Below are 17,512 nucleotides of genomic sequence, written 5' to 3'. Positions count from 1 at the left end.
CTCCATAGACGACACTTTTTTTTTTTTTTTTTTTTTTTTTTACGTTGAACAAAGGTTTTTATTAATCAACTGGTGCATACATGTTATGTTTGCTTTTACGTATAGACTTAGTAACTAATACATTGAGTGTTATACAGTCTGTAATTAGGATAATTGGTACATTGTTTTTGTCCCATAGACGACACTTTAAATATTTTTGCAGGTTACCAGTTTTAAGTTACAGAAGAGGTCTAGTGCCAGAATTATTGCTGACGCTCGAACAATATCTCACATATGTGATTTGACCACCGTTTACATATGTGGGCGAGACTTGCGTTTGCGCGTGAGCTCGGAGAGACAAGGCGTTTTTCATTTTTATTTTTTTTATTTTTACACTGTCCCTTTTAAAAAAATAAATAAATAAATAAAATGTTTTATTACTTTTATTCCTATGACAACAAATGTAAACAGCCTTGTAATAGAAATAAGCATGACAGGTCCTCTTTATTGCGAGATCTGGGTTCAAAAAGACCTCAGATCTCACATTTACACTTTAAAAGCAAAAAAGAAAAAGTCGTTTACATTTTCTAATAAAGAAATAAGATTTAAAAAAAAATTGGCCCTCTTTTGGAGGGCATTAGGTGAAAGTGACGTCAGACGTCGCTCCGGTCCTCCAGGGGCATAGTCGAGTGGGGGCCATTTTGCCCTCACTCGACTCGGCTTCCTGTCCGTCAGATCGTTTTCGTTGCTACCGACTGCTCCGGTAAGCGGGGCAAACGACCAGCAATCGTCGGGGGCACCTTTCTCGCTGCCCATTAAAGTGTGTGTAAGAGGATCGTCCACTGTGACGTTCTATACCGGGGTTATGGTGGCAGCAGCTAGCTGCCATAACCCCTGTATTTTTTTTTTTTTACGAGGTAATTGTGTATATATATATATATATATATATGTGTGTGTGTGTGTGTGTGTGTGTGTGTGTGTGTGTGTGTGTGTGTGTGTTAGTGGACGGTCCGGAGTTGGTTAAGTGAACAATGACATGATTACGTCATGCGTCCTTCATTGGGTCCTAATTCAGGGTTCTGATAAAGATCTAATAGTACTTTTAATCTTGGTAGCCCTGAAAGAGATATTGGCTGCTTGCTGTGGGGGACATGAGAAGAGGAGGTTTGGGGCTGCTCTGTGCAACTCTATTGCACCGAGCGGGTAAGCATAAACCTAAGTCGAGTATAAGATCAATCAAAGATGGTGTAACTATTTGGAGTAATTTTTGTCTTCACCTGATACTAAAATTAAGGCACAAAAGTCTGAATTTAGGGTGTGTTGATTTCTTTACTCTTTACGGGGGTGGGGTTTATGATTAAATTGTGTATGTGTATTTAAAATAAAAAGTTTGACCTAGAAATGTTGGAAGTGGCATTTGCAGATGTGATTTTGTAGTTGTAGGCTCTGGGGCTGTCATCCTGGTCCTGCCACATAATGAGTCCGAGATGTACAAGCAGCACATGCATATCTTGTGTTCCTCTTCCCTGGCTGCATAAATGCTCCAGGTAAAGGACCTGCATAGCAAAGATGACAGCCCTGGGTACTTCCACCTTCAATAACAAGTAGGCAAGTCCTGTTCCTGATAGGTTGCCTATTAAATGTTCAGTTTGACAGTAACCTTTTTTAACTCCTCCTTTCAGGGTGTCACCGTCTGACTGACCAATCTTTGGCCTTCTTCAAGCGCTGCCCCCACCTGCAGCTGGTGGACCTGCGTTCCTGCCGCCTCCTCACCAGCGAGGGTTTTCAGCGGTTGCTTCAGGATCCTCCCTCCGAGCCCAACGTGAAACCCTTCCAATGCGCCGAGGAGCAAGTCCTGAGCCGGGAGACCTAGCGGTGCAGGCCTCTCCACACGGCACTCCTGCCCCAGAAAGGGGCTATTCTACTGTATCTGCCTCTTCTACCTGCCCAGATACTGCTGCTGGGCCTGGAAAGTGAGGTTGCACTGAACTCCTTGACTTGACGCTGCAAATGTGCCAGCCAGCGGTAGCCGGAAGCTGTCGCTGCGTCTGGGATTGAAGCCGCTCTTCGTTGGGGGAAGGAACTTTTCACCTGGACATTGACCTTTGGGGTGTGGACACCTCGAATATATTAAAGTGTAGGGGGGACACAGATGGGCTCAATACCTCTTTGCAGCCCGTTGTGGGCTTGTTTAAATCCATGGTAGCCCTTTCTCTACCCCTACTGCGTTCTCCTGACATGAGGCAATGCATGCATGGCAGCGCTAGCGCATGCCAAGGAGAGGGGCAACGGTTTACTGTTATTAAAGGGTCTGGGTCGTGGTTTTTTTTTTTTTTTTTTTTTTTTTTTTTTTTTTTTTTTTTTTCGGGGGTGGGTTAAACTCTGCAGGATGGATTTAAGGGGTTTGGGATGTACTTGATGCCACATAGTTTTTTTGGGGGGGGAACAGAGGGTCGCTAGGGAATTCGGGGTACAAAACTGCAGGGTTCCAAGGGTTCAGCTTATTTGCTCACTGAATCCCGTCCCGCTAAAGGCGCTTAGGAGGGTTCGAGAGGCAGAAGCGCCTCTAGCCTACTTCTCAGGGTAAGGGCGATCTGTGCCTGGCGTGTCACGGTGCCGGGCACATTGATACCGAGTAACTTCTTTTCTCACTGGTGTTATTAAAGTTTTACTCCACCCATTTCGTATTTGTTTTGAAGACAGGACAGTGAAATCTTCAACTTTTTAAACCGTATGGTTAGTCTACCTAGGTCCACGATGCCTTTGTCCAATGAAACCATGGTTAAGGTTGGCCTTGCCGGGAGAAAGCTGTATACGCAGCCTGTCCACAGTGAGGGAAATGTTCTTATGAACAAGTCATTCCATTTTTCCAGTTTCCAAGAAGACCACAAAAAAAGTAGACATTCTCCTTTTAAATGTCATAACTTGCTTAACGCTTATTTTTCAGATTCATGTGGTTGTTGGTTAAGTTTGCTTCTTATCTCTCTGGGGAAACCAGAAATTAGGTCTCCAACAGTGTTCACAGTAGTTCTCGTGGCCATTACAAAACCAAGTGATGACATCACGCTTCTTCTCTGAGAGAGCAAATAATTTGGGAGGCCAGCAGTGACATCATCATTATTGGGAGGAGTGAGGCATGAGCTGCTGAGGCATTCTACGTAACTGTAGCTGTATCCTTCTGGGGGAAACCAGGGGCAAGATCTCCTCCACCAGAATTGACAGTTCTTCTCAAGGCCATTACGAAGCCCAAGTGATTGCGTCATGCTCTTCTGATGGAATAAGCAAATAATTTGAGAGTCCAGCGGTGACACCATTGTTAATGGGAGGAGCAAGACCTGATCTGCTGAAGCAATCTACGTAACTGGAGCTGTATCCTTCTGGGGGAAACCAGGGACAAGATCTCCTCCACCAGAATTGACAGTTCTTCTCAAGGCCATTATAAAGCCAAGTGATTTGAGTCAGGTTCCTCTGATGGAGTAAGCATCTAATTTTGGAGTCCAGTTATGACACCATGGTTAATGGGAGAAGCCAGGCACGATCTGCTGAAGCAATCAAAGTAACAGGAGCCCTATCTCTGGGGGAAACCAGAGACGAGATCTCCTCCACCAGAGTTTGGTTCTTCTCATGGCCGTTACAAAGTCAAGTGATGGTGTCACATTCCTCTGATTGTAAGCAAATCATTTGGGAATCCAGCGATGACGCCATCGTTATGGGGAGGGGCGAGGGCATGACCTACTGAATCCAGGCTATTGCAGCCTCTTTAAGGTATTAAAGTGCAAGTTTCCTCCATGTTCTGGTTTGGTTGTAGACTCCTGAAGTATCCATGAAAATGCTCACACCTCGCTCTTAATCACAGTCCTTAAAAATGGACCAAAATCTGATGATTTGCTGGTAACCGGGCACCAAGTAGAAGGCCAGCCTGTTTTTTAGAGGTTTTTGATGGAAGCTGCCATTCTCTAAGTCTTTGGATTGCATAGTAGTTTTAGGCTGGTGCATTCACTTTAGTTATGTTGAAACCATTCAGTTTTACTACCTTGAATTGTGAGGTCAGGGAAGGGCAGCTTCCTTCAAGAGACTTTTGAGGTGGGCATTTTTAGTCGGCCATTATTTTTTTTTTTTTTTTTTTTCTCCGGGAATGTTTGAACGCCTCTTCACTCTCTCGCATTAGGAAGTCGTTCAGAGATTTACAGTCCTCAGGGCTGTGTGATGTCTGAACCCTTTTTAAAATGGGACTACCCATTAGGCGTCACTGCAAGCCGGTTGTAGAACTAAATCTCCTATAGTCTGTGGTCTTCAAAGCCAAGCTCAACTTTTGCACAGGCCTCTGTTCTCTTGTGGAAGTTTTAAAGAGCTGATGACTGGAAATTATTAAGCTGAGGTTTTTTTTGAGCGGAGGTGCACCAAGAATGTTATTTCATAATATTTTTTTTTTTTTTTTGGATACTTCAAAAACATGTGCAAGCATAAAAGTAAAAAAATATATATACATAGATTTATATAGGTATCTGATGATTTCACTGTCATGCCTGATGTTTGCAGAACAGTGGATTTGGGAATCTACAGAACAACGTGCTTCTGTCTCATTTTGGATTTATTAGTTGTTGGCATGTTGGGGCCCCCCCCCCTCTTTGGAGGGCTTAATAATATAAACGAGGGCCTCTGAATGTGTGACGGGGGGTTAGGCTTGACAAGCATCTCTGTGCAGCTATTTCTTGGGGAATAGGTGGGGTGGGGGGGTCGGAGAGAAGCGCAGTATTGCAGGTGCCGGACTCTTGTGTCGCATGTTACAGGCACATGATGGAAATGTCTCTCCATCTCCCCCCCCCTTTTGTTCTTGCCGCCGGTTATTGCGGTTTCTAATGTTCTTCTCTGTTATTTTGTTCTTTTTCATTTTTTATTTTATATAAAGTGTTTTTTTTGTATAGATGTTGTGTCTGTTTTTTTTTTACTTATAGATATGCGGGTGAGACTTTGTTTTTTATCTACAGATCAGTTTCGATTTTTAAGAATTGGATTGAGCCAGTGCTTTGCATATTTAGGACTGAGGCTATACATTATACAATTTTCTTTTAGATTTACCAAAACCATATAATATGAGGTTAAACACTTTTTCAGTTTGTATGCAACCAGGCAGTCCCTTGTACTACATTGTGTAGTTAAATCTAAAGGAAATTGAATAAGAAAATTATATAATGTCTGGTCAGCTTCAGCAACACGTTTACTTTAATCCTCACTCCCCCAAATCAACATGCACTTGCTTTCTTTTCTTCAATGGCTCCCTAGCATGTGACCCTGACATCATCTATGGCTTAGGGATGGTATGCAGGCTAAAGGCTGATAAAATAAACCTTCAAGCTGCAGCCTGAAGGTGGCAGTGTGCCTCTGTTTCTCTGTTTTAATACTGTAGTTGTTGGATACAATTACAGCATTAAAAAATATATAATTTTTACATACAGGCAGTCCTCGAGTTACAAACATCTGCCTTACATACGGCTCATACTTGCAAATGGATGAGACAACAGCAAGTGAGAGGAAATTTTCCCCTAAGAAGGAAAATTCACTCCTTTTAAGAGTTATCGTGGGGAAAAAGGTGTCTACACTGAAGCTTTATCACCAATCATTGTTTCCATGAAAACCCCAAATTTTCAAAATCCAATTGTCACAGGGACAGAGTGAGGTGAAATCTTCTGAGCAGGGCCACAGACAGCAAAACAAACATTACAGGGGTGTTTTCCCTTCCCTATTCAAAAACGTAAAAATGTATTTTTTGTCTGGAGTTGCGTTTAAAAAATGTACCTGTTTCGACTCGCATACAAATTTGAGTTAAGAACAAACCTACAGACCCTATCTTGTTTGTAACCCAGGGACTGTCTGTACTTGCCCAAGGAAAAAAAAAAAGTAATATTGCTTGTCATTAGATGTTGTTGTGGCTGCATTGGTTTTCTTTTTTTTTCAGACTAAGAACATTTTCAGCAGGTACAGAAAATAGCTGTTGAAAGACAGTGTCCTAAGTTTTGGTGTACTGATCTGGATACAAAATCAGTCTTGATGTATTTTAAAGCTATCATCTGTAATCTACAAATTTCTCTCCCCATCATGTAATGGAGGTGAGTTAAAGGATTACTTATTTTCAATCCAAATTGGGAGTAATGGCTCCCTCCTTAGATACAGTGGAGGTGTAAGCGTTCGCACCTTAGGACGGGAAGTCTTTCTGGCAGGATCTCCAGGTGAAAATAAAGGGGAAATGCAGAAAAACTTTTCAGCCATCCTATCTAAGGACTGGTAAGCTGCAATGTATTACATTTTGTATTTTAAATATGCTTTAAAACAGTGTAAGTCATGGTTACATGGCTTAATTTGACCTTGGCATCTACTTTGGGAACAGTGGATAGACTGCTGCCCTTACAGCCAGCTAACATGATCATCGGTGCCAATGGTAACTTTGTCTAAAAACCAGAATCTCCACTGGTCCAGTGGTTGCTGGCAGAGTGGCATTCGCACCGGATACCATGAGGCAAAAGGCCAGTCTGTTAATGCTCAAGGAACCCGTAGCAACCTTCTGGAGGAACTTTGGTTGAGAGAGGCTGGAATAGATGGGTAAGCCAGGATGAGTATGGGAGAGCCGGTGCCTGCATCTTTGAAGAAAATGTCAGAAGTGGTACAATCCTCCAGGAGTATTTCCTTGGGATCCCCCTGAATTAACACACTTCATGTATGAACTCCCACCTTGCAATGTCTCCCAACATCTCAAAGGTCAGCGGCCACTAAACCCACATCAGCCAATAGCGTAGCTCCTTGGTTAATCTGGTCCTGGCACCCGCAGTTTTATTGTGGTGTCACGTGTAAGTTCCCATTGTGACCCAAGCCAGCCAGTATCACTTTGAGGCACCTTGTACTCGGACCAGCCATTGAGTGTTTGGTTAATAGGAAACACAGCACAGAGAGCAATATGTAAGCTGCCATTGCTGACCTTCTGTTAAAAACGACATGGCTGCCATGCTCATTTCTTTCCGAGTCAGATCTAGAACCAAGCAGTTCAGGCGTCGACGTCACCATCTGCCTGCTTGGTTAAGCTGATCTATCTATTACTAGATCAGGGGGCTCCAAGCCTTCTAAACAAAGGGCCAGTTTGCTGTCTTTAAGAATTTAGTGGGGCCAGACTGTAGCCTGTAGAAGTAGAATGTGCCCCACCATCAGTAGGAGTGAACCATAGTGACTATGGTAAGTAGGGGGAGGGATAGTGGCCCCCTTGTCGGTGGGAGGGATAGTGGCCCCCTTGTCGGTGGGAGGGATAGTGGCCCCCTTGTCGGTGGGAGGGATAGTGGCCCCCTTGTCGGTGGGAGGGATAGTGGCCCCCTTGTCGGTGGGAGGGATAGTGGCCCCCTTGTCGGTGGGAGGGATAGTGGCCCCCTTGGTGGTGTCGGTGGGAGGGATAGTGGCCCATTTGTTTGTATTGGTGGAAGGAATGGTGCCTTGGTGTTAGTAGAAGGAATGGTGCCCCAAGGGCTGGATAAAGGCAAGCAAAGGGCCACATCTGGCTCACACTGTTTGGAGACCACATATCTAGATAATAAAAAAATATATATATTTTGTATCTGTGTTTTTTTTTTTTTTGTTTTGTTTATATAAAGATTTTTTGCTAGCATTGCTCAGATATCTTCTAGACTAGAGAACTGATTCTCCAGACTCTTCCCCTGCAGCATTTCCTGTGCAGGGGACTGGATACTTGTGCCCTGCTGTATGTCCACCATTTTTGTGACTGCTCATTTAGCACCCCCTATCCAGTTTTGCTTTGTACTGCACTGACCTAAGTACACTGGCGCGATCTGAACTTTGGGTGGAATTATTTAAAGATGCCAGGTTATTGCTACCCATCTCCACTCCATGCCACCTTCCTCAAACCTTGTGGGGCTCATACACAATGCCCACTGCCTGCCCACCAATACTAATTATGTCTCTATGGGAACTTTTAGTGTTTTAAGCCTTCCTCCGGCAGACCAAAAGCTAGACCCTTTCCAGCCAGTGACTGATTACATCACGGGCCTAACAATGAATATTCCATGATTTCAGAGCAAGGTAAGCATTTATTTTATAAATCTGAGGACTCTGCTTGGATAAAGGATGGATGCAATGTGCGTGGAGGTGAGCTTTAAAGTATAGCTAAAGCCAAAACTTGACCATGTGCAAAAACTTTTGTTTGTATATATTCCTCAATCACCAGGCCCTCTGATTCCTCGTGTATTGTAACTGTACTGTCTGCCCTCATATTGTGAAGCACTGTGCAAACTGTTGGTGCTATAAGAGATTCTGTATAATAACCACAACAAAATATTCACCCACTTTGTTTGCGCCAATCACAGATATTACCTTTTTAAAAGTACATCATTATGGCATCACTGTGCTGTACATAGCCTAGGAAGAGCTGGGGGAGGGACCCAGCAGCCTCCACCCACAACAAGGCTGTCTAACAGGAGGGGGCGGAGACAAGACCAGTCACCCTGCATAAGGAGAGAGCAGCAGTGAGCGGTCCTTATCACACTGGATTACTGCACAAGACTCTTGTAATTTAGTCCATATTTGCTTATCTCTGATTTCAGCTTTTAACCACTCATCATGGTAGCCTAAAGACGGCTACAGCGTTGCTTTGTCTCAAAAAAAGAGAAAAGTGTCATATGGGTACAGTGTTGCGTGACCGCACACTTGTCATTCAAAGTGCGACAGCGCTAAAAGCTGAAACTTGGCCTAGGCAAGAGGGGGTGGGGGTGTATGAGTGACCAGTAAGCAAGTGGTTAAAGCCTGTTTTGAGAACAGGAAGTAAGAGGAAGTCTCTCCAAAGTGAGAAATTCCCTCAGATTGTTGTCTCCCATTGGGAAATTTTGGTGTTTCCCAATCACTCCTGGTCTTGGTGAAAACAAATGGAGGGGGTGAATTTCTCCAGTGGGTGACACTGCAGTAAAAACATGACACGGGGTCTAACTCTTCCACACACCATCTGCGTTTTAGATTTAACTTCCGGAGACAATATGGCCAAAGCATCGCCAATCCAACAGATACTTTCCTTCTTCTGAATAATCAAAGTGTGCGGCAAATGATCTCAATTAGCTTCCCATTATGAAATTGTTTCCCAGCTGTGTCACCGTGATGCTACCCTAGTGGGTGGTGGGACGGGGCACAGCGGCGGGTGTGATCGGCCCTTAGGCGTTGTATTTGGCAGTGAGTTTCTGTCTGGATTCCTCTGAGCTGACAGAGAGACGAGGTTTCCCCCTGACACTGCCGCCAAACCACATGACCTGCTTTGTGTCACTAGGCAGACAATGGGGACACTGTGACAGGGGCACACCCCACGGGGTGAAACTAGCGCTGTCATTCTTTTGGCGGGGGTCATTCTCTGCCGCAGCAAGGATGACCTCATTCCTGTTTTCCAAATGTTTGCTCCCTGTCTGCATATCGCTGTCGTTATGCAAATTATTTACTTAAATAATTGATCCTAATTTTAGGTCATGTGCGCTTAGCCTTTGGTGCCATGGCTGTACCCAAAGTAAAGGTTACACATCAGTTCTCAGCATCGGAGAGCAGCTTCCTGTAATCGTGGAAAGGTGATCGAACCAAACTAAAAGCTTACGTGGATGTATAACAAATTTCTAAATATTTAACTTCTTTCTTATGGTTGGGAATTAGAAAAATACATCTACGGTCCTGTTTGCATACTTTAGGTAGCCAGGGGCTGCTAAAGGCAGGAGGTCAAGCCTTTGTTTTACCAAACCGCCCTCCTGAAGATCATGCAACTGTCTAGGACTGTACACCTGCTGTGGCAAAAATGAAACCAAATGTCACATTCGGTGACTGTACTCCCTCATTTAAGTGTATATAACCACGTGTAATGAATGCAGTTGCGGCATGTTGGTTCTCCCTTTTGTAGGGCTGAAACAAGCAGGGCAGCTGATAAAGGGGGTACTGTTGGGCCTCCTGGCCAGGGTCTTCAGTTCAGCAGGGGGCAAAGGATTGTGGACAGGAGGAGGTAAACTGTGATCTGTGTGGCACTCCCCGCAGCAGCTAAAAGCTGGCAGGAGGGGGAGGAGAAGCCATCTTTCAGCTGCTGTGGAGAGAACCACACAGGGGTATCAGTACCAGTAATTACCCTGCCGTGCTGATCACCCCCTCCTGTCTACTAACTAATTTGCCCTTCTGCCTGGGCCCCCTGTGTGCCCCTTTCCACTGCACTTCTGGCTTCCCCTCTCCTCCCTGCCAGGTGCTGTGGGCACACAGGAGCATCATTTCCAGGTGGAGAGTGGGTGGAGGGATGTGGTATGCACCAAGCTGAACATGGACCAGAAGAAGCAACGTTGGCCAAAGAGATCAGGAATAAGATAATTGACCATGATGCCAAAGGAAATGACTCCAAGCAGCTAGATCTTCCTGTAACCACATTGCAAAAATTATTCATTTTAAGTTCCAGGGGAGTGCAACCTCCCTGGATGTGGCCACAAGAGTATAATCGGCCCCAGATTGAACAGAAGGATAGCATGAATGACAGACGAAGAGCCAACAAGAAGTTCCAGAGAGGTACAAGCTGAACTCCAACATCAAGCTACATTAGTGGCTATAGCTTTTTGGTTGACAGTGGCCTCGAAGGAGGAGGACTCTACTGTTGAAAGGAAAACGTAATAAGACAAACTGGAATTTGTTCAAATACAGTTGTGCTCATAAGTTTACATACCCTGGCAGAATTTATGGTTTCTTGGCCAATATGAATGAGTACACAAACATTTTTCACTCATGGTTAGTGTTTGGCTGAAGCCATTTATTATCAATCAACTGTGTTTTACTCTTTTTAAATCACAATGACAACAGAAACTACTCAAATGACCCTGATCAAAAGTTTACATACCCTGGAATGTTTGGCCTTGGTACAGACACAGAAGGTGGCACACACAGGTGAAAATGGCAATTAAAGGTTAAATTCCCACATTTGTGGCTTTCTAAATTGCAATTCGTATCTGTGTATAAATAGTCAATGAGTTTGTTAGCTCTCACATGGATGCACCAAGCAGGTTAGACACTGAGCCATCAGGAGGTAGAAAAGAACAGTCAAAAGACCTGTGTAACAAGGTAATGAAACTTTACAAAGATGGAAAAGGATATAAAAAGATCTCCAAAGCCTTGAATATGCCAGTCAGTACTGTTCAATCACTTATTAGGAAGTGGAAAATTAGGGGCTCTTTTGATGCCAAGCCAAGGTCAGGTAGAGCAAGAAAGATTGCAGCCACTACTAGTGGAAGAATTGCTCAGGATACAAAGAAAAACCCACTGGTGACCTCAGGAGAAATCCTGAGGCTGCTCTCCAAAAAGACAGTGTGGTTTTTAAGGATACTTGAACAAAAAGAGCTGCATAGCTGAGCTGCCAGAAGGAAGCCTTTACTTCACCAATGCCACTAAAAACCTAATGAGGCATACTACGAGGGGACCAGGGTTTGGGGCTTTTGATAAGGCCATGTATTTCCATCCCTATCAATGTAACAAAGAGATAGCAACGAGGGGGTGGGACTTTATATGAAGCACATGGTAGCAATTCAATAAATTGGTGGATATATAAAGTGTTTATAAATCATATACAAAGGTTACATACATGTTCCTAATATCAGTTTAGAAACAGTTAAACATGATAACACTGGCAAAACATGATGAAATTACACAGTCCACCAATTGCGTATAAGTACATACACAGATTGCAAGGTAATGCCTGCATGACCTATGTCCTCACTGGTCCTATCATAATAGTTAAAAATCGTAAAATATGATACAAAAGTAAAAGATGGCATCTGGTAGCTCTATGCATTTGGTGGCTATTGGGCCACTCGTCAGGAGCAAGCATGTGGTATATCTGTAATTGAAGAAAAAACAAAATGTGTGTGTGTGTGTGTGTGTATGTATGTATGTATGTATGTATGTATGTATGTATATATATATATATATATATATATATATATATATATATATATATATATATATAATGAGATACACACATACATGATCTCCAAATGGTCTAACGTTTCAACATGGACACAGATGGGGTAAAGGAAACCCCCCTCCCCCCCCAAAAAAAATGCATGTTTACTCGCTAAAAACCGTATGTTGATGGTGAAAAGCTGAAGGTAGTGAGCCATCCAGGGACATTATGGCCGAGAGCTGAGGTGGACAACCCAGCTATGGCAACCAACACAGGCACTGTCCAGGGCACAAAAGGAACTGCAGGGCACTCTGGGAATATAGGTGGTGGGTAACCAACCAAGTGAGGTCTCTGTAGGGAGGATGTCAAGGTGTTGGGCATATTGTAACCAGGCTTTTTTGTGGAACTTGTACAGTAAAGGCTTCTTTCTGGCAGCTTGACCATGCAGCTCTTTTTTGTTCAAGTATCATCGTATTGTGCTCCTTAAAAACAACCACACCATCTTTCCAGAGCAGCCTGTATATCTCCTGAGGTTACCTGTGGGTTTTTCTTTGTATCCCGAACAATTCCTGTGGCAGTTGTGGCTGAAATCTACCTGACCTTGGCTTGGAGACCCCCAAATTTTCCACTTCTTATTAAGTGATTGAACAGTACTGACTGGCATGTTCAAGGCTTTGGATATCTTTTTAAATCCTTTTCCATCTTTTGTAAAGTTTCATTACCTTGTTACGCAGGTCTTTTTGACTGTTCTTTTCTACCTCCTTATGGCTCAGTGTATAGCCTACTTAGAGCATCCATGTGAGAACTAACAAACTCATTGACTATTTATATACAGGCACTAATTGGGATTTAAATAGCCACAAATGTGGGAAATTAACATTTTAATAGCCATTTTTTTGCCTGTGTGTGCCACCTTCTGTGTCTGTACCAAGGCCAAACATTCCAGGGTATGTAAACTTTTGATCAGGATCATTTGGGTAGTTTCTGTTGTCATTAGGAAGGGAATTTAACAAGAGACGTGGCCACCCATTAAGATTAGAAGAAAAAAGGTTTAACCTTAAACTACGTAGAGGATTCTTTACTGTAAGACCTGTAAGGATGTGGAATTTCCTTCCACAGGCTGTGGTCTCAGCGGGGGGCATTGATAGTTTCAAGAAATTATTAAACACCTGAATGACCACAACATACAGGGATATACAATGTAATACTGACATATAATCACACATAGGTTGGACTTGTGTCTTTTTTCGACCTCACCTACTATGAAACTATGTAATTATGATTTAAAAACAGTAAACACAGTTGATTGATAATAAATGGCTTCAGCCAAACACTAACCATGAGTGAAAAATGTTTTTGTGTTCTCATTCATATTCTCTGAAAAATGGCCAAGAAATTTATTTATTTCAGGTACTTGTATAGCGCCGTCAATTTACGCAGCGCTTTACATATACATTGTACATTCACATCAGTCCCTACCCTCAAGGAGCTTACAATCTAAGGTCCCTAACTCGCATTCATACATACTAGGGACAATTTAGACAGGATCCAATTAATCTACCAGCATGTCTTTGGAGTGTGGGAGGAAACCGGAGTACCCGGAGGAAACCCACACAGGCACAGGGAGAACATGCAAACTCCAGGCAGGTAGTGTTGTGGTTGGGATTCGAACCAGCGACCCTTCTTACTGCTAGGCGAGAGTGCTACCCACTACACCACTGTCCTAAATTCTGCCAGGGTATGTAAACTTATGAACACAACTGTACATATCAACAGGCCACAATGCTCATGGCACATCCCTTGATCCCCCCCATTTTGGCAGCGAGTGGGGGATCTCCTCCCCCCGCTCTCTGCCACAATCTAAAAATGCCGTTGTCTTATTCATTCACGGTGTTCTCTTAATTGGATGGACTACAACTATCAACGGTCTTTGCAGCTGTTGTCTGGTAGTTCTCAATGAACTAGCAGGGCACTGTTGAGTGCTGTAGTGGTTCATTGATTGTATGTATGAGCAGACCGCTTACCCTGACAGTCTGTGGGAGACCTGCCTGGCAATCGGCGATCTGATTGCATGTGCAATGCTTTCCAGGCTCCTAAAAAAAAAAAAAAAAAAAAAAAGTGTGTTTATTATTTTTTGTTTTATTTACCTTTTTATAATACACACTCACCTGCCACTTTATGAGGTACGCTGAAGTCCAACCAATAATGAAAAACATCAAAAAAAGGGAAGAAAGGTCCTCAATATTTATAAGACTCATAGAAATTAATAGTCCATATAAATGTGGTGACTTTGTGTGAAAAACAATTCAAATGCGTGACATCCAAAGTGAAGACAGAAGAGGCACACCACCACCGAAAATGGGAAAGCTTACCAGATCTCATGGACCCTATAGGGCGTACGCCCAAAGGGGTCGAATCAGGCTTGGGTGGTGGGTGATAGTAGATATTCCGAAAATATGATGAGGATGAACATCAAGAAGTAAACCGTGGACTTGTGTGTCCCTCAGGATGAAGTTGAGGAGTAGATAGTGATGATATAAAGCAAGAAGGAAAAAGGCCACATAGCGTAATTCCATAAAACAAGTATCAAAATTTATTTAAAATAAGAAATACACTCACATGTACGTCATGTAAAATCAGCGCTGTACAGAAAATGGCGGCAGTGGGGTCCTACCCGAAGCGTTTCGTCCTCATAGACATCGTCTGGTAAGCCTTCCCACTTTCGGTGGTGGTGTGCCTCTTCTGTCTTCACTTTGGATGTCACGCATTTGAATTGTTTTTCACACGAAGTCACCACATTTATATGGACTATTAATTTCTATGAGTCTTATAAATATTGAGGACCTTTCTTCCCTTTTTTTGATGTTTTTCATTATTGGTTGGACTTCAGCGTCCCTATATTGAACTTTTAGCGCTACACATGTTTTTGTTTTATTGTTATTTGCTTATATCCTATTGGCCGTGTTAGCTGCTGACTTCACCTTTTGGGCAGCGCAGAATTATTGATATTCTTTTCTCTGCACTTTATGAGGTACACCTGTTCAATTGCTTGGTAACGCAAATTGCTAATCAGCCAATCACATGGCAGCAACTCAATGCATTTCAGCATCTAGACGTGGTGAAGACGACTTGCTGAATTTCAAAGGAAGCATCAGAATGGGGAAGTAAGGAGATTTAAGTCACTTTAAACGTGGCAGGTTTGTTGCTGCCAGACAGGCTGGTCTGACTATTTCAAAAACTGCTGATCTACTGGGATTTTCACACACAACCATCTCTGAGGTTTACAGAGAATAGTCTGAAAAAGAGAAAATATCCAATGAGCGGCATTTGTGTGGAGGAAAATGCTTTGTTGATGTCGGAGGAGAAAGGGCAGACCGATTTGAGATGACAGAAAGGCAACTAACTCAAATAACCACTTGTTACACCCAAGGTATGCAGAATACCATCTCTGAACGCACAAAACATCAAACCTTGAAGCAGATGGGCTACAAGAGCAGAAGACCACACCCGGTGCCACTCCTGTCGGCTAAGAACGGGCATCGGAGGCTACAATTCTCACCAAAATTGGACAATAGAAGATTGGAAAAATGTTGCCTGGTCTGATTAGTCGTGATTTTCAGCTGCGACATTTGGATGGTTGGGTCAGAATTTGGTGTAAACATGAAATCATGGATCCATCCTGCCTTGTAGCAACGGTTCAGGCTGGTGGTGGTGGTGTAATGGTGTGGGGGATATTTTCTTGGCACACTTTGGGCCCCTTAGTACCAACTGAGCATTGTTTAAACACCACAACCTACCTGAGTATTGTTGCTGACCATGTCCATCCCTTTATGACTACAGTGTCCCCATCTTCTGATGGCTCCTTCCAGCAGGACAATGCACCATGTCACAAAGCTCCAATCATCTCACCACTGGACAATGTGGTCACTGTACTCCAATGGCCTCAACACTCACCAGATCTCATGCAATAGAGCACCTTTGGGGTGTGGTGGAATGGCAGATTGGCATCATGGATGTGCAGCCGACAAATCTGCCGCAACTGAGTGATGTTATCATGTCGCTGTGGACCAAAATCTCTGAGGAAGGTTTCCAACACCTTGTTGTATCTATGCCACGAAGAATGAAGGCAAAAGGGGGTCCAACCCGGTATTAGCAAGGTGTGCTTAATAAAGTGGTGTGTATAGAGATGGATTCTATGTATAGAATATAAAAAAAAGTGAATTTATCCTTTGAAGCTTTTTGGCACACTAGCTCTATGTTCACAGATGAAATGAAGCCTTCAAAGAAAAGAACACCCTACCTACTGTGTAACATGGAGGAAGCTGGGCTATGTGTTGCTGCTTTGATGCGTCCAATATGGGGTGCCTCGTAACTATGCAGGGTAAAATTAAATCTCAAGGCAAACAAGTAATTTTGAAGCGACATGTTCTGCCCAGTGTTGGAAAGCTCTATCCTACATGGGTCATGGGTCCTACAACCTGAATGACAGGAAACATGCTAAAGGCCCCCAAAGACAAAACAAATGGCTTTGATCTGAATCCTATCAAACGTCTATAGAAAGATCTGAATCATGCAGTGTAGAGAAGGAACCCATCAAACAGGAGACAGCCGTTTGCTCAAGAAGACTGGGCCAAACTACCCGTCGTCGGGTCCAATGTGTCATTGACAGACACAGAAATCACTTTTATACAGTGATTTGCCTTCAAGGGTTGTGCAACAAAATGTTAGGTTTTGGGTCCAACCATTTTTGCCCATGCCATTTTCACTTATTTTACCATTTAAAATTCTTTTAAAAATAAATATTCTATAATATAAATGATTATATATTTTTTTCTTTGAGTCAAATACCAAAAGTATAGTCTTATTTATTTATTTTTTTATTAACCACTTCAATACTGGGCATTTTTACCCCCTTCCTGCCCAAGCCAATTTTTGGCCTTTCAACGCTGTCACGCTTTGAATGATAATTGTGCGGTCGTGTTACACTGTACCCAAACATTTTTTGGAGACAGATAGAGCTTTTCTTTGATATTTAATCACCACTGGGTTTTTTTTATTTTTTTGCTAGAGAAGCAAAAAAGACAAATTTTAGAAGAAAAAAAAGAAGTTTCTATTATAACATTTTGCAAATAAGTAATTTTTCTCCTTCATTGATGGGTGGCACTGATGGGCAGCAGTGATGGGCAATGATAGACAGCACTGATGGGCGGCACTGACTGACATCACTCTGATGGGCACTGTTGGGACTGCACTGATAAGTGCCCTGATTATCAATGTAAATGTCCCTTGTCACACTTGCCAGTTACTGGCTCTTCTCTTCTCACACTGTGACAGTGCATGAGGAAAGGAATGCCGAAAACCAGCAAGTTTGTTTACATGTGATCAGCTGTGATTGGATACAGCTGATCTGTTTACTATGTGATCCAGCTGTATCCAATTACAGCTGATCACATGTAAAGAGCCTTTGTGATTTGGCCCTTTTACCCCGATCTGTAATCAGCTGTGTCCGAAGGTATGGTTCTGAGAGGACATCTGTGGACCCCCTCCCGGAACTGGACAACCACACTGTAGCTGTCTTTCGGCTAT

At 43.1% G+C, this 17,512-nt stretch overlaps 2 protein-coding genes across 5 annotated transcripts in view; both read left to right on the top strand.

The window, feature by feature from the left end:
- The window catches only part of FBXL19 (F-box and leucine rich repeat protein 19), a 36,747-nt gene extending 31,844 nt beyond the window's left edge, over nucleotides 1-4,903 (top strand). For all 4 annotated transcript variants that reach the window (XM_073635761.1, XM_073635762.1, XM_073635759.1 and 1 more), the window contains exon 12: nucleotides 1,662-4,903. In XM_073635761.1, coding sequence (XP_073491862.1) covers nucleotides 1,662-1,852 — 191 coding nt within the window. In that variant the 3' untranslated portion in view covers nucleotides 1,853-4,903. The remainder of the gene's footprint in view (nucleotides 1-1,661) is intronic.
- A 5,383-nt stretch (nucleotides 4,904-10,286) lies between these two features.
- The window catches only part of CTF1 (cardiotrophin 1), a 30,087-nt gene continuing 22,861 nt past the window's right edge, over nucleotides 10,287-17,512 (top strand). The window contains exon 1 of the mRNA XM_073635109.1: nucleotides 10,287-10,542. Within this exon, the coding sequence (XP_073491210.1) occupies nucleotides 10,287-10,542 (256 nt within the window). The remainder of the gene's footprint in view (nucleotides 10,543-17,512) is intronic.

The sequence above is a fragment of the Aquarana catesbeiana genome, linkage group LG06 (assembly GCF_042186555.1).
Source record: "Aquarana catesbeiana isolate 2022-GZ linkage group LG06, ASM4218655v1, whole genome shotgun sequence".
Lineage (NCBI taxonomy): Eukaryota > Metazoa > Chordata > Amphibia > Anura > Ranidae > Aquarana > Aquarana catesbeiana.
Note: the sequence above shows the minus strand (reverse complement) of the source record. Positions and strands in the feature narration are given on the sequence as shown.